This window comes from Meleagris gallopavo, chromosome 4 (genome assembly GCF_000146605.3).
Source record: "Meleagris gallopavo isolate NT-WF06-2002-E0010 breed Aviagen turkey brand Nicholas breeding stock chromosome 4, Turkey_5.1, whole genome shotgun sequence".
NCBI lineage: Eukaryota > Metazoa > Chordata > Aves > Galliformes > Phasianidae > Meleagris > Meleagris gallopavo.
In genome coordinates, this window is record NC_015014.2 from 35,496,473 (window position 1) to 35,523,820 (window position 27,348).

The 27,348-nt window shown below is 37.9% G+C and overlaps 1 protein-coding gene across 2 annotated transcripts in view; it reads left to right on the plus strand.

Annotated features, from left to right (window-relative positions):
• Window positions 1-27,348, plus strand: part of NDST4 (N-deacetylase and N-sulfotransferase 4) — a 105,893-nt gene that overhangs the window by 14,433 nt on the left and 64,112 nt on the right. Inside the window, exon 2 of one of the 2 annotated variants that reach the window (XM_010709954.3) lies at window positions 1,052-2,295. In XM_010709954.3, coding sequence (XP_010708256.1) covers window positions 1,315-2,295 — 981 coding nt within the window. In that variant the 5' untranslated portion in view covers window positions 1,052-1,314. The remainder of the gene's footprint in view (window positions 1-1,051; window positions 2,296-27,348) is intronic. The other variant, XM_003205731.4, reaches the window with a different exon arrangement.

Genomic DNA, 27,348 nt, shown 5'->3' on the forward strand with positions numbered 1-27,348 from the left:
CCCTCTCCCCCACTAGGCTGTCCTTCCCACAGAGAGAGCAGTTCTCCTAATCCAATAAACCCTCAGAGTCGGGCTGAGTGACTCATCAATGTCACTGCATCTGAAGCACGGCCCCATAGACAATGCTTCACTTGATCTGGTTTTATCTTTTTATAAAATCTTAATTAGAGCTTTAATAAGAAGTGAGATCCCAACAAGCACACAGCAAACTGCAGAATGAAAGAAGTACCAATGGGATTCAGGGAGGGGGAGGGGAGGAAGGGGAAGATAGTCTTCCAATTAACTTCATGATTTTAATTCTTAGCAATAGCTGCATTTCTTTTCTATTTCACCCTTCACACAGTAGACATTACTAAATACAGGGCACTTTTCACACTTTTTTTGACTGCTTATTAAACTCAGTGCAGAAGTTACCCACCTTGCTTTGCTGGTTTTGTTAACTGCCACGTGACACACAGCAGGGTCACTAACACTACGTAAAACTTTAGTGAACTCTCAGCCAGCCTCAGCAGTAACTCCCTCTGCTCTGCATTTTGTGGTGTAATAGCTGTGCATAGTTGCTTGTCTTTCATGTCACTGTCATCACTGCTGAAATACACTACCCAGCACCACCTCACTGTGCTCACATCCTCTGTTTGATCTCCAGAAACATTCAGCAAGCATTGATGCATGTCAATGGGTGCCATTTTTCTTCCACATGGAAGAGTTTAGTGGCACACCTTTGCTTCATATGCACTTCCATGTCAGACACCATTATGCCAGGTAATCCCTCTGCTGCCACCTGTCGCACTGCAACAAAATGTAACAGAATATTGGCAGGTAAGTTCAACCTCCATTGCCGTATCACCAACATCCACCTCTGACATTGTGAGCCAACATAATAAAATAGAAGGAGCTCTGGTATGTTAAAGAAAGCAAGCAACATTTGAACTGTTCAAATAGCGCTTGAGCCTCCCTCTCAACTTATATTGCTGATATCATTGTCTTTATTAGCATGCATTTTTAATTGCTTTATGGATTTTATTTACTTTTATTTTACTTGTTGTTGCAGATAATGTTAAGAGTTTTCTTCATTGATTATTGGCAACTGCTGCATTCTGAGAAAGCCTCTTTCAATTTAGCTTTCCAGATCTTTTGATTTCCTGCTCCGACAGCTTTATAATCTCTCCAACAACTTCATAAATGCACTGCAATGGTCACATGAACGGCTCAGGAGAGGAATCAACACCTCTGCGTCTCACTGTTATTATGGCACTTTAGAAAGAGAAAACCAAAAAGCAACGAGTCCAAGTCAAGTTGGAAGTCTTACAAAAGATGAATCTAATAGTGAGGCTCCGAAGAAGTTTCAGAACACTAGTCATTCTCCTGGCTGCCTTCTGCCTAGCAAGTATTGTCATTTCTGCCTATTACCTGTACACTGGCTACAAGCAGGAGATGACTCTTGCAGAAACCACTGGAGAAGCAGAGTGTGAAGATCTCAAGCTTTTACCATACAGGTCCATGGAGCTGAAAACAGCTAAGCCAATCGATCCATCTAAAACTGATTCCACCATCCTTCTCTTTGTGGAAAGTCAGTACTCCCAGCTGGGACAAGACATCATAGCCATCCTTGAATCCAGCAGATTTCAATACCACATGGTCATCGCACCTGCCAAGGGAGATATTCCCCCTCTCACAGACAACGGAAGAGGAAAATATACAATTATTATATATGAGAATATTTTAAAGTATGTATCCATGGACTCGTGGAATAGAGAGCTTCTGGAAAAATACTGCGTGGAATACAGTGTTAGCATAATTGGTTTTCATAAAGCCAATGAGAACAGCTCCCCAAGTACAAAACTGAAAGGCTTGCCATTACATCTTTACAATAACATTGCCCTCAAAGATTGTGTTGTAAACTCTCAGTCTCCCCTTCTGCGCATTACCAAAGCACCACGGACTGAGAAAGGCCCACTGCCTGGTGAAGACTGGACAATTTTCCACTTCAACCATTCCACCTACCAACCTGTGCTTTTAACTGAACTGCAGACTTCCAGGCCAACCCCCATGGCATTGCCAAAGGCTGCTCTGTATGCAACTGTCATCCAGGACTTGGGGCTTCATGATGGGATTCAGAGAGTTCTTTTTGGAAACAACCTGACCTTCTGGTTGCACAAGCTGATCTTTATTGATGCCATCTCTTTTCTGTCAGGGAAGAAGCTCACACTGTCCTTGGAGAGATACATTCTGGTTGACATTGATGACATCTTTGTTGGGAAAGAGGGAACAAGGATGAATGTCAACGATGTCAAGGTAAGGCAAGAACTGGGGAATACCAACCTGGATGCAAACATGTTCATTGGTAACAAGGAGACAAAGGGTCAAAAAACTGAGAGTCCCACTTCTGTTTAAAGGCTCAAAGTACATAAATATACCCAGCAAATACGGAAACAACCCCAGGCTGTTTTAAATGTCTCTTTACTCACATGCATACAGAGATGCATTCAAGTATGTTGAATGCATGGACATGGCCTCAAACAATAAAGTATATAGCAAACATACTGACCGCCTCTCACTCTTGTAAGTACTGCTCACTTGAGAAAGTGGATAAAAAAGAACAAAAACATTTGAATACCTCACATAACCATTTTTTTCTCTCCAAACTAAGACAAAGGCATCTCCATTTCTGGAGCAAATTTACTGCTGAGAACTCTGAACTCAGATAAGAACACATTTTACACTGCATTAATTCCCCCCCCCCCTTTGAATATACATATATGTGTATGTCTGCTTATGACATATATAAAAATTCCATTTATATGCATTTGCTGTTATTTCTGTCATTATTATTGAAAAATGAACAGAACAATGAAAGATTGTTCATTTTTTGAAATCTCCCATAACTATCACTATATCAAAATAGAATAAAAAAGGAATGGAAAAATTGGTCACAGTTTGACTTTCAGGGCTTAGCAGGATAATTTTCATTAACAGATAAGAATCCAAAGTTACTAGTGATAGGTTGAAAGCACAGCCTACACTTTAGCAAATGACCTAAGTATCTGATTGTTCACAGACTACTTTTTGGAGAATTTTTCAAACTTATTTTCATAGTCTTTATATTCAGAGACTCAATTATATCTGTTTAGATTAATTCTTAAAAGTGCATGCACTATAGGAAGACATGCAGACTTAAAGAGGTAAATAGACAGAAGTCTATACTGCATGAATAGACAGAAGTCTACTGCATGAAAATTACTTTATTGCGATTTTCCACATGCATGAGAATCATGTTCAGATATTAACTGAAGCTCCTAAGCATGCAACATTACATTCTCTAGCCTTTATTATAGAATTTTCATGTAAATACTCTACTGCTTTTGTGAGCAATAAGCAAGCCTCCTTTTTCTTTCTTTCTTTTCTTTTTTTTTTTTTAACACCTAGATATCTATTTTGTTTCTTAATACTTATTTCCAGTTCTATGAGCTTTACATTTGCCTGCCAACTCATCTGGATCACTAAGAGAGTGATATAATAGCCTCCAAAAAGAGTAGTTTCATACAAATAAAACACTGGAAAACTATTAATCAAACCAGGAGTATGATAGATCATCAGAGCAGCATCCAGACACTTAAAGAGCCTGCATTAGATATTCCTGGTGTCTTGTGATCCAAGCACTACACACAAGCTAAGTGATCAAGTGTTTCCTCTGAAGAAATGCATGATAAAACACATTGACAAAGGGCCCATCTAAAAGAGGAAATTAGCTAAAAATGCAATTGTGGAACAAGTTTTTCCAAGTGAGCTTTTTGCACACAGAGCTTTTAGAGTCTTATCTATATTGATTAAGAAGTCCCTATTACTTGAACAGAACACCTACGTCAAGACACTTGTAAATTCAAACCATACTGTCATCTGAAATAATCTCCAAGCCCCAAGAAAAGCCCCATATCATTTTCCTTTTATCCAGAAATCAACAATGCTCGTAGACAAACCTTTCACTTATGCTTGGCAGAGCAGCCATGTCCCATCATCATTCTTTATGGGAGATACAGGACACAATTGGAGATCTGAGGGCTATGTGAGGAGCTGAATGTCAGAATTCTAGCTGCTAAAAGCATTCAGCATCACTTTTGTATGCTGCACACATTCAGCCATCTGAAAACTGAACAGTCCAGAACACTGAATACCTTAACAACAAGAGAAAGGATCTGCTAGGCTTCAGACTTTAATAATAATAATATTAAGCATGGTGAGACCTCTCTTTATGGATTATATTCAAGTCAAGTTTTGAAGGGAAGCTTTCATTGTTCCCACCCTTCTCAAGTGCTGAACAAGTAGCCCACCTCCATTGCAATACTACAAATAGTTTCATTCACGGGATAAATTCTCTCTTGGTCTCAGAGAAGAAATCACATAACAAACACAAACCATGGTGAGATATCTTTTGCAGGCACAAGCTCAGAACTGACTTCCCCATCAGGCACACTTTTGGAAGGGATAGTTTATTTCCCTTTTAGATGATGCTCCCATGTAAAGAGATTCTGCACCTTGACCATCCGTTACTATTCTGCATGTCAAACTGGGGCTTTCATTTCAAATCAGACTAGACATTCTCAGAATACAGCAGCATTCAAAGCAGAATGCTTGCTAATGAATATGACAAAAAAAATCAGGGTGTACTTTAGTTAGTTTACAGTAAAAGATAATTACAGTGAGTTAGAGGAAAATCTCAGAAGTCACTTGGGAAAGAAAGCAATTAAGAGCCAGTGAGCCTGGCTTCACTTCTCATAACAAAGCAGCCTCCTTGGTCAAAACACAAAATAGCAAAGGAAAACAACATTTAGGAGGCTAATACTTAAGCAATGTCAAAATATTGCTAAGCATTGTGACTAGCTGCTCAAAGGGGGCTGTGTTTCCACAGCACAGTGGGAGACTGCCACGAAATGCATGGAGGTGACACACGGAGGCAACGGTTGTGCTTGCCTTGTATGTGTATTGTAAGAGTGAAAGCAGGAGCAGGGAGGTGATTGCCCCCCTGTTTTCATCTGTGGTGAGGCTATACCTCAAGTATTTTGTTCAATTTTGGGCTCCTCGCGACAAGAGAGATGTTGAGGCCCTGGAGTGTGTTCAGAGAAGGGCAACGAAACTGGTGCGGTGTCTGGAGCATAGGTCCGATGGAGAGTGGCTGAGATTGTTTAATCCGGAGAAAAGGAGGCTCAGGGGAGACCTTATGGCTCTCCACAACTGCCTGAAAGGAGATTGTGGTGAGGTGGTGGTTGGCCTCTTCTCCTGGGTAGGATGAGAAGGAATGGCCTTAAGTCGTGCCAGGAGTGGTTCAGGTTGGGTATAAGGAAGAATTTCTTCTCAGAAACAGTGTGATGCACAGGAACAGGTTGCCCAGGGAGGCGCTGGAGTTGCTATCCCTGGAGGTGTTCAAGAAAAGGTTGAATGTTGTATTTAGGGACATGGTCTAGTGGACAGTATCAGTGGTAGCTGGATGGTTGGCCTACATGTTCTTAGAGGTCTTTTCCAACTTTTATGATTCTGTGAGAATTGTACAGGCTCTTTATGTTGTTCAACGAGAATAAACGTTGAATGAGAAACAAACAAAAAATTTAGACCATTTCCTTTCTTTTCCAAGCTGCATATTTCAGGTATATTTAGCACAAAAATCATAGTCCGTATGAACAGTATTGTGTACATCAAAATTCATTTCATCCCATCTTCTGTAACAGATGTTTACATCAGTATCTCCAACATGGACTTATTTATACAATACTTTAAAAACACCCACAAACCAAACATGAAGTGCTGTTTGTAATGAAGAAGTTTCTCAGCATAGTACAATTCACTGAATTATACCACATCACTACTTCTTCAGTTCCTTCAGTTTGTAGCACTTGTCATTAAAGCTGGCACAGATTCATTTTGCAAACTTATTTGGGATTCTGTTAGACTCTTAAGGTGCCATAGACACTAGTGTTGCTTGGGAATGCTTTTATATGCACCAGATTCCCAGATGCATACAAGAAAACTGGAAACAGATGCACTCTTCTGAAACTGTGTTAAAAATACTGTCAAATAACATCCCTCTATTTAAGCTCTTAGGAATTTCCTCCCAGTGACCAAGTGTATAATAATTGCCAATCCAAAGGACACATGACTAGAAATGAGTTTTTTGATAACAGTATTCATATGTAGCAATAAAAAGACGAGTAACACTGTTCCTGTGTAATTACTTCCTGCAACTTGAATGTTTTTATCCTCTCACAAAGCCTTTCCTCAATTAGGTGCTTCGAGGATATATATATAGTTTTATAAAGGGTGGCATCAGCTGAAGAAACAGAGATTAGAAAACAGAGTTATTATGGGCTCTATTTACCACAAAAGATCTCCTAGTCCCTTGTATTACAGAAGTTGTGCAAGGTCATATCTGGCTAAGTAATTAAACAGGAACTCAGCAGAGCCACAGAAAGCTATTTTCCTAAGCTTTGCAGAGATCTATCAGAGCCCCTACAAATGAATTCCTCTCTTTCCCTCCTGCCAATATATTATCTCTCTGCTTGATTTTAGAAGGCAAAAGACTCAAGAACTCTTCGGTTACTTTGCAGAATTACTGAATTCGTGTACTTGCAAATTATTTTGGTTCTTGACCATGTGATGAGTCTATGATAGTCATCAGTGGTTTAGCAAAAACAACTAGAAATATCTGCTTTTGTATTCTCTGGGGGTTGCCACACAGAAAGAATACAGAACATTTATCTTTAGATTTCTTTATAAGTGAGCACAAGCAGTAGCATTACTCAAACAGGTAGTGAGATCTCATGAAGGATTTTCCTTTGCTGCTGTTATTGTACAAAGTTGCAAAATACATTATTTATATATTATTTATATTTTCACCTAGGAAAGGCCCAGAGCAATCACTAGGAAACTTTCAGCACCCTCCCTAGCCACACTTTCTGATCTGGGAATAATCATTTAAAACAGCACAAATTAAAAACAAACGAAAAAAAAACAACCCTGCAAGATCACATTACAAGCAAACATTCTTCCACCTAAAGTAAATAAATAAACAAATAAACAAAATGCAGAACAGCTTCCCTTCTATAACCTTCTTCCAGGTGGACCCTCTCAAGAGCAAGCCACCTGCTTCCCTACTTTCCCAGCTGGAGCCAATAAGCAAAGAGAAATTTCTCAAAATAATACCAACACCACACAAAGCCCCTTTTTCTAAAAGCTATGTTTTCCTTTTCTCTGTTGCCCCTAATTGCTGCACAAGAATCATCCTTGTGCTGAGATGTAATAAAATGATGGAGCAATACTATTGGAATGTCCTATGTATTCTTACCTGGGTGTGGACTCTGCTTTTCCTAGCAGCATCAAATAACCTGTCTGCATTCTCCCCCATTTCCCTGCTCTAACCTTCAGTCCACTCACTTCAGTGGAAAAAAAAAATTGCATTAATCTCTGACACCTCCTCACTTCCATAAGTCTGCACTTTGCCTTTGACTTTAACCATCATTAAAATGCCTAGAACACTTAAAAGGTGTGATTTCTTGCTCATCTTAGTATTTTAAAGGCAAGAACTCATGCTGGAGTCACATCTTTTCTGATAATTCCAAATTAAGGAGTACTGGCTCAGTAGGAGTCTGCACTCAATAACAGAATCTCTCTTGCATATGCTTTTCCTGATTTTTCTGCAAAGCAAATTGCTTTCAGATAGAACAGTTAGAAATTTCTGAGCCACATCACCAGGTATAACAGAGCAGTATTCAGTAAAAAGCTGCAGGTAGATGCAGGATGAGTAATACTGTGTGCTACATGTTCATGCAAACTCTCAACTTTTGAAGGAAGGAATTTAATAAGCTGCTGTGGACCAATGCTCTATTTCTGCTTCAGTTCTTCTGGAATCCCTTCCCTCTCATGCTGTTGAGGATTGGTAGCAAGGATCCAATCCAGGCATGTGGATAAGGAAGACCTGTTTGACAACAGACAATAGTGTATTTCTGCATCCCTTTGCACCTAGTATTGCAACATATGCCCAAGTTTACATAGAAGTTTGGCAGCAGTAGTCAAGAGCAGACAAAGGAGTCCAGGAGGACAATAATGGATAACTGAATTTCTGACTCAGGTTTCTACAGATTTTCTCTGGATGCCCTCCTCTCCTATACCCTTTTAGAATTCAGAACTGTGGAGAGATGATGATAGAAGTTGCAGTAGCCAAATACTTCCATCTCCCTCCACTTAGTTCCAGATGTACTCATTATCAGTTCCCCAAATCAATCCCCAGTGCTTTAGCAAAATCTGAAATTCCTGGTGCTGCAGATAGGAATTGGAAACAAATCTTATTTTTAATTGTTAATTCATCTGTGTCTTTTACCTTCAGCAAAAGTTGAAGCAATCATTTCCTTTCTGATAACGTGAGATACACTAGTCATTCCTTTAGTCCTTCTATAGTAAGAAACTCCTGCCAATAAAGTAACCACGTCAATGGACAATAACAGGGAGAAACTGAAAGCAGAAGATGTACGAGCATTGGATGTTAGAGCAGACAGCTGAGCATTAGTCATTACAGCCTAAGTATTACCATAACAACACCCTTTAAAGCACTTGAAAATGGTAGTGAAAAACACAATGAACAGAAATTCGGAAGTTTCCATTTGGATGATCTTAAAGACTTACAAAATGAATTTTAAGAGCAATTGAGAATGCATTATAAGAAAAAATTAATAATCAGGCAATTTTTTTTTTTTTTAATGGGAGTGTCTATGCCATTCTACTTCAGCAGAGAAGACTGATCTTTCAATATTTTCTTTGTTGATATCTCTTGAGTCTCCCTGTTCCTTCTGTCTAGTGTTGAATACTGCTCAAGTGCCTTGTCTAGAAACATCACAAAAAGCATTTTATACTTCAGCTCTTTTCTAATTTTGGTTTCAGTAAAGACTGCTCTTTCATTCACAATTTCAGCAGTGACATAGTGAAAAAACACAATTCCTTTGCCGTCAGCAAAACATTTATTTTTCTCTTTGGCAGCCTGGGGGATTGACTGTCTGCCCAGGCACCTTATCTGAATTATAATAGATCTGGGGTTCTCTCGTGTTATAGATTTCCCATTAAAGATATGATAGGTCTTCAGCATAAAACTGTACTTTTACTGTAAAACAAAGTCAAGAAACTCCAATTGTCTAGTACTTTCATCCTGTTCATTTAGATAATTATATTGCTTCCACATGTCTCACATATTAAAAGAGTATCTCTCTTTTCCCAGAGAACACACTGACTTTTGCGCAGTGCACTTTGATATTGCTTGTGGGAGGATCTCACAAAACAGACTTTTCTTTCAAAAAAAAGCTTAATCTTTCACAAAACAAGAAAACAATTTTTTTTTTAAAAAAAAGACAAACTCCTTAATTTTTCCGGCTTTTTGAGCAGCTATAGGAAGTAGATAGTTTAATGTTCAAAACATAATGAATTCTGATTTAAACAAACAAAAAAACAAACACAGAACAATACATTTTAATATGTAGAAAGGGCATGGGTTCTTTAGTCTAGTTCATAAAGTGTGCAACAGCTAGTGCTCATAGTCTGTGCCTAGCACTGTTATTATTTGACACAGTCTTATGTCTACAATTCTGTGAGTTTCCTAAGTTCACACCTATTTCCTGAATGCCTTCAACAAAATAAGTCTGCAGTCATAGGATGTGTCATACTGGAATATATTTTGAAGATGTATGTGGTTCTCTTTGTTTTATTTAGCTTCATTTAATTTCATTTAATTTGTTTTCATGGAGTTTAGGGAATCAGTAGGAGCCAAAAAGCATGGCTGCTTTATATCAACCTCTCAAGTGGCCTACAGTAACCTGTGTTTTAAAACAATGCATGTTACTTAAAAAGGTGCACTAACAATTGTTCCCTGTATAATAAAACAGCACTCTAAGTGATGGAATACCTTTCAAAAAAGGCTAGCCAATGCAGATGTAAAAAGCAGTCATAATTATGCCTTAAAAGCACCTGATGCAGCAAAAAGCACATTACTATGAATGTCCTATATACATTGCAGTTGCTTTACCACCAGTGTTACTTAAGCAACTTCAATTTCGCCATTGTCACTCCACCTCAATCTAGTATTATTAATATCATTAGTATTATTTAAACAATTTGAAAACACAAATGTTCAGAAAAAGAGTGACTGGATAGAAGGATGGACAAAATGATGAGAGAACAGAAAAACTCAAAGATAAGAAGGAGTATGTTGATACTAAAAATATTCAGCAATATTTAACTGGCAATTTTCTGTCCACCTTTAAGTCATAAAACAGTATGAAAACAAATCTTTGTTTATGTCTGGTTTTGAATTCTTAGATAGATTCATATCTACACATATATGCATACGTCCACACAAATTTGTGATTTTTTTTTTTGTCTCTTCTACTAATGTGGTCATAGATGCCTACAATTAATACTTTTTATTTCTAGTGCTGCAAGTCTCTACTTGTCTTCTTATCACAGTAGCAGAAGAGTGTAAGAGCTTTTAAGTAAAATATACGAAATCCCTGAGGGCAGCAGAAGAGACTAGTGTGAGTGGCGTGTCAGATTCTGGGCTCAGAATCACTCCGAAGTCCAAAATCAAATTTTAGTAAGTGGACTCTAAATTATAATTCCTGAAAATGTTGCATATCAGCATGCAGAACTTCAAAACTGGTGGGTCATAACAGATTGTGGTAGCAGACAATAGGATAACCTTCAAACCAAAGCTCCTGTTTTCCCTTCAGAAAATAAACGACAGTGATCAAAAACTGGTATATGAGTATTGCTTTCATTGAGCTGCATGTTTGTCTCTCAGGAGATAGACTTTCTCCAAAGAAAGACTTTCTCTGCTGGGAGACAGGCTTTCTCCAAAAGGGTGGATACTTTTCATAATGATTTCCTTTTCCTCTGGACACATACAGAGTCCCAGTAATTTCATAGAGACCTGAGAACAAATGACCTTCTGACTGCATTCTTCAACATGAGTCATACATAGCTTGGAATTGTTAGAGTGAATCATATATTGCTTTCAGCAGTTTGTTGGAGAATAGAGCTTTGCATACAAATATTTTGATTCATCCAAAGAAGTTCACTTTGCAAGAAACTATTTTAGTTAGGAAATTTTATAAGATCCATGTGTAGCTACTCTAAGAAATAAACAAACAACAAGGAAGAGTGATTTCATTGAACATTTTAAATAGTGGCAATTTGATATAACTGTTTCACTGCCAAATGGGATTTCCATGCATTGGACAGTTTATTGTCTTTTTTTTCTGCAGTGACTGTAAGGACACACACACAGAGTCAAACTTGATGAAAAAATCATTATGTATTTTATGTTTATGACACCAAATAATATTCTGTGTCCATATCGACTGGCCAAGCTGAAGAAGAGAATGCATTGCAAAGCATTCAGGATTTGCCAAGAGAGCACAAACTGTAATAAACCTGCCTGATGCATTGTGGTTTTCCATCAGATGAAGTCTAGCTAGACCTCAGTGTCACTTTTTGATCTACTAGCACTGGCATAACAACTCCACAAAACATTTTGTAAAGGTGCAAATCACCTGTGAGAATATCCAGTTTAAAATCAAGAACACCAGGGCAAGAGATGGGTTAACTCTTCTGTATGGGGCTGCTGAATCACAGCCTGAACCTTCGATTGATCACCTGAGGCGAGCAATGAGTCAGCCACGGGAGCACAGGTGAAGGCAATTCTCCTGTGCTGCAGGAAGGGGTGGAGCCTGGCTGCACCTCTCCTAGACCCATTTAAGAGCTGACTGCCAGTGGGGAAGGATCTCTCTGGAGATCTGCTCCATCAGGAGTTCATCTCCTGAGCCCAGGACAGGGTGAGTGACTTTCTCTCATTTCTCCAATATAAATTACGTTAGCCAAGCTCCTGGAGACAGACAGACAGACAGACAGACACACACACACACACACACACACACACACACACACACACACACACACACACACACACACACACACACAATCTGTATATCTATTGACTATATACCATCTGTATATCCATTGATTATACGCTCTTCACCGTCTTTGAGATCTCTTGGGAAGATACACATTTAGAGGACTTAGACATCAGCCTTTGTCTCTCAGACTCTTTCTTTATGTCAGAGCCTGGGGCAATGCAGTTTCAAAGGATGATGGATGTTAAGAATCTTGGCACCCATAGCCAATGGTTTACTGTCCAGGCACATAGCTCCTGAATAAGACTAGTATGCGCCACTCTGTCAGTAACGAATGCTGATCTATTCATCTCTATGTGCAAGTTCAGTTGCACATTATGATTTCAATTAAATCTAGACTTTTCATATCATTGCCAAAATAGTGAGGTCACTCTGAAAATCATGCCTCCTATTTGTTTCCGTGGAAACTACAGCACATAGAAAGAGCAGAACAGTACTGTTTGACAGAGCAAGCTTTCAGCTACAAACTAGTACTTCTTAACACAGTCACCACCATTAGCTATGCATTTTCACCAGTAACAAACAAGAGCCTGCATGCAGCACTCATAAATACCTTCACCAGTGGATGCGATCCACTGTCATCACTGCTGAAACACACCTCCATCACGTCAATTTGCTCACATTCATTGTTTGGTCTCCATCAACACTCAAAGTGCCAGTGAATGTCAATGGGTGTCATTTTTTTTTTTCTGCATGGAGGAATTCAATGACTCTCCTTTACTTCATATGCGCTTCCATGTAAGACATCATTCTGCCAGGGTGCCCCTCTTGCCCTCTGCCATGTGGAGACAAAATAGAAAAGGCTATTGATGCAAAGGCTAGTTTCTACTGCCATACCACCAGCTGACAATGTGGGCCAACAGAATAAAATTGGAGACGTTACTTTCAGAGCAGCCCTCATATATAGCAGAATGAACTTGAAATAGCTGAAGAATCACTACGTTCTCCATCATCGTACTCAATACCATAGGCTTGTGTCACTGCTACTGTCTCAGCATGCGCTGATTGGTGTTTTCAGCCCTAAGTATAAAGTTCTTTTTCATCTGCCTCTATTGTTTCCATTTGAATGGAAATATCCTGTTGAGGAAAAGTATAGCGCTGTTATGTGGGGCTAGCAAACTGCAGTACTCAAGAGACTTTGCCCATGCTCACTAGAAGTCATAAACTAGTGAAAATGCACTGTAGTGCTGGGAAGTTCCTGAAAAATCTTCCCCTTCCACAGATGTCAGAGCCCCCTTGCTTAGGAGTTTTGTAAGACCACTTCATTTTCTTTCTTTGCTGTGTGATGTGTGCATGCATGGCAGGACCTGCTGGGGGCTGGATGTTAACAAGTGTCAGATGCAGCCTCCTGCTTTGCTGAACAGGGCACCCTGACTCCCTTTGCAGCAATCACTGCTGCACAACTACTTTGAACCCCTCCACAGACTCTCAATTCTTTCATGTGTTTTTGCTGCCAGTACAGATTACTCACTCACCAGGTCTGTTTTTATTTACTGCTGCACACATGCTAGAAGCAACAAGGTTCTCCATTAAATCCCCCTGCTTTTTTACTGCCAGCCCATTCTCAGTTCAATAGCAGGATGCCAATATTAGTTTCAGCTTATCCTTCATTTTCGTTTTGTGGCCTTTATGTCTTATCTATCTGTACATTTCTTAGCATTGCTATCTACATCTCTCTTACAATGCCAGTTCCAAATGCACAGTGCTATCCTTCTGAAGTGATGCACATGCATGTAGCATAGCTCTGTATCGAACTGTAATCATTTTCGGCAGACAGCAAACACAATTACTGCATAAATGCAGAAGGTGAAAGGAATAAAGCTATTCTCCATGGTCCAAATGCACAAGGCAATGCTTTTCCAGAGATTTACTTAGCTATAAGAAGTAAAAGTTATTTGAGAACTGTTATCCATAGAGCATCATAACCCAGAGACAGGTGGCAGTCTTTTGTTCTGGAAACACTGTCCTAATAAATTAATATACCTCCATACATTTAATCTTCTTACAGTAGCAGAATACGCAGTGCTCCTAGATTCAAGTGTTCTAAGTGTTTATGAGATTAATCAGCACAGAACTTGCCTATGCTAAATGCCTTTTCAAATATTAAAATTGTACTCATTTTAAGTTCTTGTTTTTTTCTTTTCTCATTGAAAATGACATTGTAAAAAACCTTACTAATTCTACAACATTTAGATGAAAATGATTTTTTGTTGCTAAAATTAGATAAGGATTATTTCTGTTCTCTCATGGCTGATTTAAAACACTAAATAATCTCATGTCATGATATTATAATGTGTCATTTCTTGTAGATGAAAATTCTGTGCCTGTAATGGAGAAATAAAATACAAAAAGTGATAATTTAGAAAGTTGCAATATTTTATACAGAACATTTCATAAAAATTAAGAATTTATCTCAAGAAATGACAGGATGAAAAAAACAACCACCTTTTTTTAACCTTAATTGAATTTTACTTTCAAAATAAACAAAAAATTGAAAAAAGTAATTCACGATTCCTACAGAACCAATACGAGTAAAAACACTCCAGAAATTCCTAAAGTGTTTTTTTTTTAAGGATTTATCGCAAAATAGCGCATGGATTAAGGTTTTTCTGATTTGATACTCCAGCACTTATTATTGAATGGTATGGTGTACATCAAATAATTCTGGTTAAGGTTGGCAAAGAAAGACTGCCCAGGCAGTGTGGTGTCATTCCCACCTGAAGTCGGAATAGTTTGTCCATTTCTGTGGCCATCAATGTTGAATGAAAAAGGCATTATCCCATTTCTGGCTCCTTTTAGATTTAAAGATTAGGATTATAGCTTTCCTTCTTTCCAACCTGCTTACCCTTTTATTTATCCTTGGTCTAAAGGGGTGAAAAATCCTTCTGTAACTGCAAAGTGGCAAGGCAGGGGAAAATGAAGTTTTTATTCATCTTATTTGATCAATTTGGACTTCTCCAGTGAAACAGTTTCCCATGGCAAAATATTGATTTATTAAATGCAGAATGTTCCACAGGAATGAGATTTAAACAAAATGGCATTCTGCTAACTCATCTGCTCTGGCAGACTGAAGAGAAAGTGGACGATTTGAAGAATATTAAAAAAAATAATTTCAAAAAATCATAATTAAATGCAGCTTTGGAACTGCTGTTCTTCCAGAAATTAAAAATGAAAATAATTCACAGTGTGTTGAGAGATATTTTTAATATGAGAATACTCCAGAAAAAAAATGGATATTTCAGTTTTGTACTGCCTCTTCATTTCACGTAAAAGCCAGAATTATTACTTTAACTTTTACATTGCATATTAAATCAAAAATGTCAACATTTAAGCAATCTTTAAAAGTTCACTCGATATTATCGTTGAATTGCATTGACTGAGTCAGATTGAATCAAAGTCATAGGCTTCAAGGACTTATGTTTTCGACCTCAAAACATCAGAGCTTTGAGTAAAGGCTATATAAAGAATGTTTGAATTCACATTGTTGACAGCATACAGTATTTGCTTTCGTTCCCTGAAACTCATGAAATATTGGCTCTTAAAACTGTTAGCGATTCTTGAAAGCACAAGTGCTTTTTTGGTTGAGGTCCAATTGTTTCAGCAGGGTTCGTCTCAGTGTAATTTTCCATTCCCTGGGTTTTTAAGCTCCTCACAAGTCTATAGGCCTGTACATTAGTCTGCTCATTAATAGCACAGACACAAAGCCAAGCTCAGGATCATTTTAGGTGATAGAAGTTTTGATATTGATTTAAATATCAAGAGACTGGTCTCAAAAATATTCTCTGCAGAAGCAGCTCCAGTTGTGATCCTCAGATGGTCCTACCTGGCCACCTCAGAGTTTCTGAGTCCCTCTCCTCCTGCTATAAGCGGGCATGAAATAACTCCAGACCAGAAGTCAAGCCAGACCTATGACACCTGCCTTGCTTAATGCTGCAAGTGCACAAGGAGAATAAAAAGGCAGGAATCACAGATGAGAAAGAGGCTATGGGATCCCAAGGGGAAAAGCAGCCTAGTAAAGTACAGAATGTGGGAGAAAGGCTCAAGGGAAAAGAGTCAAAGCAGACCCTGGATCAGGGTTGTGTTCTTACCATTTTCCTGTAATACTGTGTCCCTAAGGGCTACAGGGATTGAAAACCTCCTTTGTAATAATCTTTACAGTAGATTTGTCATCAAATTATCACAGATATTTGGAAGTTAATGGACTATACAGGAATAAATAAACATTAATTTATACTTATTTGTAATTGATACAGTTTAGATAGTCTATAACATTATTAATTTAGAATATGTTTAATGAAGCTCCAGACACGTAAATTGCTGAAACTATACCGTATATGATTAACAATAAAAGCAAATTAAAAAAAAAATAGATTCAGTTGCAGAATGTGAATTCTTTAATATAGAAGCTCTGCATGTGTCTTCCTTACAGCATAGCTCAAGATTTATGTGCATCATAAACAAATATTTCTGTGTTATTATAAAGTGTAATTCCATTGTATTTGTTATTAGGAAAGGGAATAAGGTTTCCCATATGCTTTCACTCCTATTTCTCTTCTAACTGGGAATGTGCTGGACACAGTATCAGGAAATACACACTACCCATCACTGGTGTAAATATTGTGAAGTGGTGCTAGAGTGGTCTGTTATAGACTGGAAAGGCTTCACCCTCCACCTTCAGGCAGCAGGTCCATTCCAAAGCTGAGCAACAAGAGACAAAGCCTTGGACTAATGACATGGTGTGATTTGTTTACCTAATATAAGGAAACATTTTGAGCTGATGATACACTGACTTCACAAATGTAATAAGATGCTGGAGGGAAGCTTAGAAATTTTCAAAGACCTTGGCTGAGACAAGGATGTAACATTACTTTACATTCAACCTACTTTTTTTCTCACTGCACAAGATTTCATGAGGGAAAGGAAAATTCCTTTCTTGTCCTTTGTGTATTGATTGTTGATATTAAAGTGCGATAAGACCAAAGGAAAAAAGAAAGTGCGTTTAGTAAAGAGAGTTTGTTACTGTTTTGCCATTACTGTTATGGTTTGCACTGTAGGGCATGAGTGCAGCCAGCAAGCCCCCATATATTCCACAGGGCATTCTCCAAACTCAGTAAAAACTCAACACGTTGACATGAGGGTACAAGTTGATGGTGCTGATGAATTATCCTTTTACTACTCACCAGGTTGGAGTAACATCACTTGAAACCATTTAACTGGTTAAATATGTTGAGGGAAAATTCTTGGCTAAATCATAACTTCTTTTTTCATAACTTGCTTTTTTCAACTGTTGTACTGGACAATATTCTGTGTTACACCCATGTCGAGCTTGTGAATGTGAAAAGACTACAATTCACTGTGATACATACAGACACAAATGTGCATGTGTACATCTACATGTACACAAAAAGGCTGGAAAAGGTTCAGCATAGAACAATTGAAATCGGCTTTCTAATACTCTTCTAACATCAAACTGATGATAAAACAGCTGAATCTCCTTACACAGAAATACTCTCTTTTCACTCATTCCATGGCTGTTTGCTGATCCCTCCTGAAAAGGAGGGGGAATGTAGAGACTAGGGAAGAGCTTAAGCAATAAGGAAGATTTTCCACAATGGAAAAATAACACCTATTTTTGTTCTCATCTTACAGTTGCAAATGCTTTTCAGAATTTGCACGTATATCTTGTCAAACAATCCCATTTGGGTAGCAGAGCATTAGCCAAATGAAACCTATCAGAACAAACCAGTATTTATGATTTTTAAGCAGCTACTCCCATATAAAATATAATTATGGCACTCCCCCACAGCTGTGAAACTAATAGTACCTCTCCAGAAATGACTGGAAATTTAGTGTAACGCCTATAATTAAAAGGCATATACTTTGCTGAACATTTTTCACAGTTTAATGAACCTAAGTTACATGAAATCATATTTTACACTGCAAGTGCCTACACTGTTTTCAATGGGAATATTTAGAGAGAAAAACACTACCTGTAATGACTAAGATTTAAAGTGGTAAGATTTAAAAGTTATCTGGCTCAGTAATGCTACTTTCATCCTACCAGCTATGCGCATGAGAGCTTTAAAACAAGAATATTTTTAAACAAAACAAAAATCACAAAGAAAGAAAGAAAGAAACAATCTCCCTGTCTTTTCTGTACATCTTTCATTTTCTAAAGTAATTTTATGACAGTATTTAATATTCTGGTGAGCCTTCTTCTCTGTTCCTGAGAGTAAGTTATTCACCATGAAGATTAACAGTTGATGTCCTCACTGATGTGAAAACAGAAATATACATATGTATACTGTAAGGTCTATGAAAGGATTCAGAAACTTCAGCAACACAGATTTTCAGGATATAATCACTGACATCAGACATTGTTGTACTTGGAAGACATACTCTTCTTCTAGGGTGTGATTTCAATCTTTTAGCCAAAATTATGAACTGTAGAAGATTTATATACCATGGGAATAAGTTCTCATACAAATGAACAATTGGTGAAAACAGTAAGAAATTTCAAAATTATTTTCCCATTCAAATACAGACATCATCCAACAAGTAGTAAAAGATATTAGTAAACAACCTCTGATTAAAACATGCTTTCTGGAAACGTTTACTTCTCCTTACAAATAATTCATGTTGTGTACTAATGGCATAGCACACTATTCTTCCTGTGTAATTTAGAAAAGCAGGCATTGAAGACCTCAAACAGAGAACAAGCATACCTCTCTAACATGAAATATTTCAAAGATGCACATTGCTTGGGGAAATTCAACACATTCCAACAGCAAAAAAGGTTGCTTGTCAGAAGCAGTTTTAGGAGCCCTGGGGATAAGTCATCCCTGTCAAGAATGATTTAGCAGTACCTAGAAAGGGATGAGCTCCATCAAACACTAGGAAATTCATCCAAATCCTCTTTTACTCTCTGCTGGCTAAAATTCCATGCCAGACCTCCCACCAACAGCAGCTCCCTTTGCTCAGGGTCACCTCCAGAGCCCTGCAAGCCAGGCTGGTCTTCTCCCTAGCTCAGTGGCTGAGTGCCAGTTTGACTTGAGCACCTATGAGAGGTGAGCTGGGAAGGACAAGGGGGCCTGACATTCTAAATAACATAGGGAACAAGATTTCATCAATCAGTTTATGTATTCACCTTCATCTGTCACAATCATTAGGAGCCTAGACCTACCTGCTGCCTATGGATTTGTCTTCGGTTTTGCTGCCAGACTGAAGGACTCAATTATCAGAAGTTTCCTACCTCATTGGTCAGTAGAAGTGCTAAAATAATCCTTCATGCTCGGGGACAATTAAGTGGTACTGCTTTAATACCTCAATAAAATGAGGTTTTCTTATTGTTGTGGGTTTTTTTCCCCCCCTGTATCTCCAATCAAGTCAAATCTGGGGAAAAAACAAAAACAAAAAAAGAAAAAAAAAAACCTGCAGTACTTCAGTTTTGCTCTAGGTACAATTTCTTTTCTTTTTTAAAGAGCGTGATAATACTCTCTAACTGTACATCTATAACCTGACACATTTCCTCTGAATATTAGTTTGTAGAGATTTGTTCTCCATTTTACCTAAAATTACTTGCTTTTATGATGAAGTAACCTACTGGAAAATCTAAAATGGTTCACTTCAAATTTGTCAGCTACATTTGATGATCTGGCTTGATTTTATTGGACAACTTATTGGCCTTTGATATTACCATTTGAGAGAACTGAATAGAATAATAACATTATTAGAGTATGAGAGGAAAAGGATTAGCAAATTTGCTATTGGCATTGCCATTTTGCTTTGAATCTTCCAGATTTTGTCATTGGACAACCTACTATGCTGCCTTTAAGTACTGGGAAGGATAATAAAGCAGTGTTAAGCAGGAGGATTCTGGAGGGGTTTTGAAGTCATTTTCAAAAACAAAATAGGCTTTATTTTGCTCTACTCTAGGTTTGAAACCTCTAGGACATGGCGGAGATAGCATGTCCTTCATGAACTTTGGTCAAGGAAATGAGTGTGATGAAAAGCAAAAACATTGCCTTTTCAACTCCCCTTCCATTTTACAGAAACTTCCAATTCCAGCCAACAAACAGAATCAAACATTGAAGTGATCTCCCTAGATAAAGCAAGACAGCATCATGAAGAAGCCAGAAGAGTCAAAAAAGTTGTCTGCTAGAGAAGTAGCAAACAGCCCAGAAGTATTATGAAGTAACAATTTTAGTGATTTTCAAAGTACTCTGTTGCCCATGAAAATTTTGCAAACTGCATTTTTCAGAATAACAGAAGTCTCCGTAGCCCTTCTAGGGAAAGCTTGTTGTGAGGAGTCTCCGAATGAGACTTACTTTTGTTAACAACTGAAGAAAATCATTGCGTTGGCAGATTCAGGCAAATCTACTAATTCATTGCAAGGACTCCAGTTCTAGCAGTTACATTTTCTACATACTGCAGCCAGATGTGTAAACTGCAAACAACTGAAGATAAAAGAGGATCTATAAAACTAACATGTGGATTAAATACACAATGGGTTTTCCATAAAATAAAAGCATTACTAGATCATTGGAAATAATTGCAAAGAAGACTATGAGATACACGTATTTCACTCGTAACACTGTCAAGAAATTTAAGAAATATTTAAAGATACACTTTCTCCAATTTTAAGGTATTACTCACTTTGTCTAAGAAATATTCCAGAGAACAGTTACAACTTTGCTGAAAGTGATGTTCTAACTTAGAGTGCAAGAAAGTGTGACTTTTTCTACTCCTTCAGGATCCATCTTTTTCTCCCCCGGGAACAACACAGTGAAATAGATGAGCAGGGCTGGACTGAAAAGGACAATGTCTGCTGCCTGTCTTCTTGCTCCCACCTATCTCCAGTGCTTCTGGGACTACCTCTGTGATTACACAGTTCACAAGGATTCAGGGATCTCTAATTAGAAGAAATGCTGTGCCTGCCTGGCAGCAGCTCTCTGCTGAAATTGATGCTTCTCAGTGTTCCATTGACTTAGACTGTTTTCTGATTTTCAGAGAGGATGGCAATGGATCAGCTTGCAAATAGAAAAATATAAGAGCCCACAGACAGAGCTGGTATAAGTGCTAGTAGTAATGTGTAAGGACAGTAGAAGGGAGTGAATGATTTTAGATTTCACTCACCTACTTCAGTAGGTTGTAGGGGAAAACAGCAACTAACAATAAGAAATACAATGATATTGAAAGGCTTTGCATGCAGAGAGTGTGATTTTATAACTATCTTTTCACAGACAAAAAGCAAAGACCCTAGAGACTCAAGCTTTAGAACACCATGATTTATACAAACGGAGGCATCCTCTTAGAAGCCACTACTTATATCCACCATCACACAAACACCCATTCTAAAAACTGAAGGACAGACCCGAATTTGAAAATATCACCTCTGTTCCAAGTTCAAATACAACTGAATGTGTGCTTAAAAAACAAGACAAAACCAAATCTTAATTCCACTACAAAACAACTACATTGGTTAGGTTTTAAGCAGTAAATTCAAAGTACAGATTTTATTTAGGGTAGGTAGAAGTTCAGAATTTTGAGATAAAGGTCTGCATTGAGAATTTGAAAGAATTTTTATGACAAGGTTAACACAGTAAATGATTTCCAATGGCAGTAAAGGAGCAAAAACCCAATCAGATCAAACCTCAGTATATCCAAATCCATAAACTAAAGAAGACCAATAAGGTGGCCTCCATTAGTCTAGCTCTTAAATAATTTAAAACTACTGAGTACGCACCAAATAGTTTTTTGTTGCTATATTTTTGTGCAAAGAAGCAATTCTCAATAACCAAGAAAAAAGTGAACAAATGTTCAACTGAAAGAAAGTGTAGTTATTAGTGTTACTCAGCCTTTACAATATATTTGCATTGTTTCAAAGATGGGGAGACTGATTTTTTAAATTGTTTGTTTGTTTATTATTTGCATGGCATAAGCACTTCTTGGAGGAAAACTGTAAATCTCTGTGTTTTACTATTAGCCACATGCAGTTCAATGAGTGACATGGTACAGTCTGCTGCAGTACAGATTGCCGAATGTGAATATTTTAAGAGCATACTATTTTAATCTTGATGTTGCCCCCTTAAGATTGTTTGAAAGAGTTTCCTGTTCAATTTTTAATTATTTTTATTTTGTTGTTGTTGTTGTTATTTTGTAATTGATCAAAACTACATGATGGTTGTTCCCATCTTACGCTAGCACTCAAACAGAATTGTCATTAAATTCTGGTTCAAATGGTAGACAAGCAGTTATAATGTAACTGGTGTTGATATTGATGTAACAAGAAGGGGCGATGGTCTAGCAAGGAAACTGCACCTGACTTGTAGTCCTGTTCAGAAAGACTTAACAGTTTTCCCTCAAGGGGCAAGTGGTCTAGGGGACAATGGGAGGGCTTTATAAATTAGAGTGAGCATTCCTGACCATGCTATTTGTTTTAATAATTAAATCAAAAATCTACAGCTGGCAGAGATTTCTTTTGTTGAAAATCCTTACGTAAGAGACAATTTCTATGGCCCTCTACTACACTGCTGAAAGTGCCACAGGCTGCATGCAACCCAAGAGGAGGGACCTGCTCTGCGGCAGGACCGGTGCCGGGAGTCCACCTTACCCCTATGGGCAAAGGAAATGCCCACAGCTTGGCACAGGCTGGCTCTTCTCTCTTCATGATTTGTCAGCAGACCAGGTTAATATTTCTAAAAAATCCTTCAGCATCAGTAGTGGTCAATATTGAAGACCCTCAATGTTTTCCCAAATGTCTATACATCTTTTCTGCAGACAACTTTGACACAAAACAGCAATCAGAAGCAGGTAGCTATTTCAGCCATACACCGCAGGTCACTCCCATACCTAATGCCTTTGGTCTTCCCCAGGCAAGTCCTGCTGGAGAATTGGAAAGGATTGCATTCCCCTGCTTTTCACTAATGCTTTTTGTTTTGAAATTCACACTTCACCCCTATTAAACTGTTCCCTTGCTCCCTCTTTGAACTTTTTGTTGCTAGACCTTCTAGTACTAGACTATTGGCTGTGAATTCCTCTTTCCCAGGGCAAGGACTGAAGAGATGCCTTGGCTATTTGCCTGTGTACACAGGTATGCATTTGGCCAAGGCTCTCTCAGTGTTTCTGTGTCACTGCCATGGCACCATCGCTCCAGGAATGCCACACCAAAAGCTGCTTTCTGAATTCTCAAACAATGCTATTAGACAGTTGTGAGTAGCTGGTAAATTCGATACAATATCACCCCATTCATCTCATTCAGTTAAAAGCAGCTAAACCTTTACTGGAACAGATGCATTCCTCTGTGCTGAATTAAGTGCAATTAGACTTCTGACAGTTTTCTGACTTTAGGATGGGGTTATGAAAGAGTAGCAGACACAGATCTGACAAGTTGGGCATTTCACTCACAAAGAAAAAAATAAATTCTTTTGTTTACAATAAAGATATTACATATGAGTGCAAAACATGGCTTTTTTTCTTGCTTCAAAAAACCCGCACATCCTCCCAGACCTCACACTAAGACAGCTACTCATGGGAATGCTGAACAGACTCAAGTAATAGCTCTATAATAAAAAAATAGATTTGTAGACAGAGCTGGCTGTGTTCAGAGACCTTCCTATTAATTATTTATATAGAGCTATAGTTTAGCATAGTACTCCACAGAAATAAATCTGAAAAAAGGAAAGAAGTAAAGTCCTATCTCAAAAAACATAGTGTATCTGTGGCTGAAGTATTGCTCATCGCCTTGGGTGTGGTAGTCAGTACTTGGAATCACCTTATTTGTATATTGCATTATGTGAAAAATGCCATAACAGAGAAAGAAAATCAGTGAGATTGAGAGCTGCACATTGATCAGGTGCCTGGTTAATTTCTGTTCAAATCAGTTTTGGCACAGGGCAAATAGTACAAGTGATTTTAAAATCTTATTAAGGATTTGACTGACTTTATCACCTAAACTGCTTTTAAGATCTAGCAAGTCAACAATGTTAATTCTTTATAATCTCTCTGCTGTTGTGTTAATGAATTTTCTATTAAAGTTCTGTTATAAAAATTTGAAGTGGACTGAAATCTTCACCACACAGAAATCAGTGACAACTTCACAAGGGTTACAAATTCACCACTGTGTTGTCCTTTTAGAAGGATAGGTAGAGCAGATGAGATTCTAATCTTCACAGTAGAAGTTTGCTGTTCTAAACAAAAGGTGAATCTGAGGAATCTAGAATCCTGGCCTTGCAGTAAATCTGTTGGTGATGTTAGGCTGCTCACCGTTTCTTTCAAATCCAGTTTTCCTCTGAGAAACTAGCTACTTCATTCCAGCCCTATAATGCTTACAGAGATTAGCTATCTTCTAGTGCTATGAAGATTGCTTTGGCTTTGAAAATTGCCAAGACTAAGAGAGGTGGTATCAGATTTTTTCTTAGCACAGATTTTGGAGAGGAAACAAGAACAGGAAGAGGCAATCAAACATCACATCCTGATGACATATGCTTGCAGTGGAAAGAAATGCTGCTCTGCTATTTTTTCCTACACATTTACAGCTGGAAATCAGGAGCAGAACTACTATTTTGTTATCCTCCGTCTTTCCACAGACCACCAGCAAATTTCTGCACAGAACAGCTGGTAAATGAACCTCAGGCTATATAATTGCAAAAGCATTAAAGACAGATGTTCAGAACAAAATAAAAACACTTCTTGGTATTAATAGCAAGTATGTATAACAGGAGCTTTAGGAAACTGCCTTGAAGTGAAAAATACAGGGCAAAGTTTTACTAAATCTTAAAATAATTCAGGCTGCAAGGGATTTCTGGAGGTGATCGAGTCTCAGCCCCTGCTCAAAGCAGAGGTAATGTCAAAGTTAGATCACTTTGCACAGGGTCTTTCCATACCTTACTTTTTGCATCTCAAAGGACAGATTCCTTAGCCTCTCTGGGCAACCTGTCCCAAATAAAAGTCCTCTTTGCTAAGCAATGTACATAAACATCAAATAAAGGAAGATATTCTCTAAAAGAATATCTACACTTACATATTTGCTTATATTTTTTATCTTCAGTACATACAAATAAATAATAATACATATATAGGTAGCATATATACTTTTTTATGCCCACACACACATTAAAGAGACAAAAAAACTGCAGCACTGGAACTACTGCACAGCACTAGGCTCTATTCCCAAATGAATGATGACTTTGAGTAATGGGAATTTAGCCCATTTTTGACAAGATTCTTAGTCATATCCCAGAGATGGTGATGGGGCTACATAACCTTGGCCATAGGATGCCTGCACTGGCATATCCTTCCACATCAGAAATGCTTCCCAGAATGATTCAGCAAAAATAATATAACTCAAGATGACAGTAAGTTATAGATACATTGAAAAGCAAAACTATCTACATTCCCCTCCTTCCCCTGATCTCTTTCCACATTGTACCAAGAACTATGTCCTTTTTCATTCCTTCTCAACATAATGCAGCCATGTGGACAGGCTTTATAGTAATCTGGGATCGGGTTTCTTTGGGCAGATCTAATGAGTAAAGAGCCCCACATGTTGGAGACCCTGGACAACCTGACCACAGAGATCCCTGACATTGAGATGGAAATCTCTAGTTACTAAGTTCTTGAGCTTTTGTTAGTTTGAAAAATTCACATTGCTTCAGGGAAGGTCCCTGAAACACCTGCAAAAGTAAGGAAATTTGGTTTGTCTTTGAGGAATCAATGTCTAGAGCTGTTATAAGGTCTTTTTGAAAATGTTAGGTTTTGTCCTAAACAATGTCTGTTTCACAAAACATTAGGATTTTCTTCCAAAAACAAATTTTAACCAGTTTTCACCAGCTGTTCACACAGACACCAGTCCTTTCACAAATACTCTTCACATCTCTATCACCACTACCTATGACATGAGCAGCTTCTCAGATGAGAGGTACATGAACCAATCTAATTCTAGGTTAGGCTGCTGTTAGGATGGTAACCAGGTATCAAATGCAAACAAAGAATATGGGTTGCATGTTAATTCCTTTAATTAATCATTTTTTCTTCGTTTAACTAAAATTTCCTCAATGTATTTTCAAAGAAGGGGTTCGCTTATCCCTTTTACTTGCATATGCACACATACACACAGAGTTGCATTAAACCTCTCTCACTACAAACAGCCCCCAGCACTGATCACATTTGCCTCACTTTCCCTGAAAAGAAATATGAGATTAATTTTGTTGACTCACTTCATCCAGCATCTGTCCTCTGCATCCTATAAATCACCACACGTGCTAACAAGGACTCATACTCTACTAGTAGTATTGATCCACAAGGACCTCTGAGTTAGAAGGAGGAAAGCCTCTTTAATTATTTGGCCAACTTTAAGTGGGTTTATTTTTGTGCTTTGTTTTTAGTTGTTGCTTTTTATTCTTTATTTTTTTTTCTTTTTTTTTCTGGAGGGTGGGTGTTGGTTACATCTTGGAAACACTAGCCACCATGTTTTAGCGTTGTTGTCATCTAGACTTGGAGTTTCAGACCCCAGAGAAGTACATTCTACCTCAATTTGGCCTGCCCACGCTTGGCATCAAAATCAGAAAAAGTCATTCTTTTACTTTCTCTAAGGATTTGATAACCTCTTCACTTTTCTTAGCCAGAGGTATTTTGACCTTTAATTAAAAGGAAAATTTGTTGTCTTCCATTCAGAAGGCAGCAAATAATGAACTCATTAAAATGAGGTTAGTGTTCAGGCCTCGGAGCAATAAGAGCTGAAGTCTCATTAGCAGCTAACAATCCAGAACATAGCACATAAATAAACCTAATATGGCAGAGCAAAATGCCTTGGTGCATTAAATTTGAGCAGAATCAAATGTTTACAGTCAATGATGTCTGGGGCATGAAGTTTTAATGTACTTAATAAAGGAAAGCAAATTGCTTCCTATTAGCCATGAAATGTTACTCAAGAAATTGCCCCAAAAAGTTTATTATGTAAATGAAGGCTAGAGTTATAATTAACAAGGACATAGCAGAAAAATATCACTTCTGCGCAATAGATGCACCAATTATGAAGTAAAAAAAACACAACAACTTCAAATCTACAAAAATTTATTATATGGATTAATGTGAAATACTGCTGAATATAAATGTAGTATAAAGAAGAAACCATCCAACATCTCATGGATGTCACGGAGAGAAGCTTCATTGACAAAAAAAGAATCAATTAACAAAATAAAACTTACAAGTTTTGAGATATTCCTGGCAATTGGTTTTTGTACTTCAAAGAACAACCTGGAATCACTAAAAAAAAAAGAAAAAGCTATATTTACTTAAGCTGACACTGAGACATGCCAGCTTGTCCATGTGCAGATGTGCTCCATGGTTC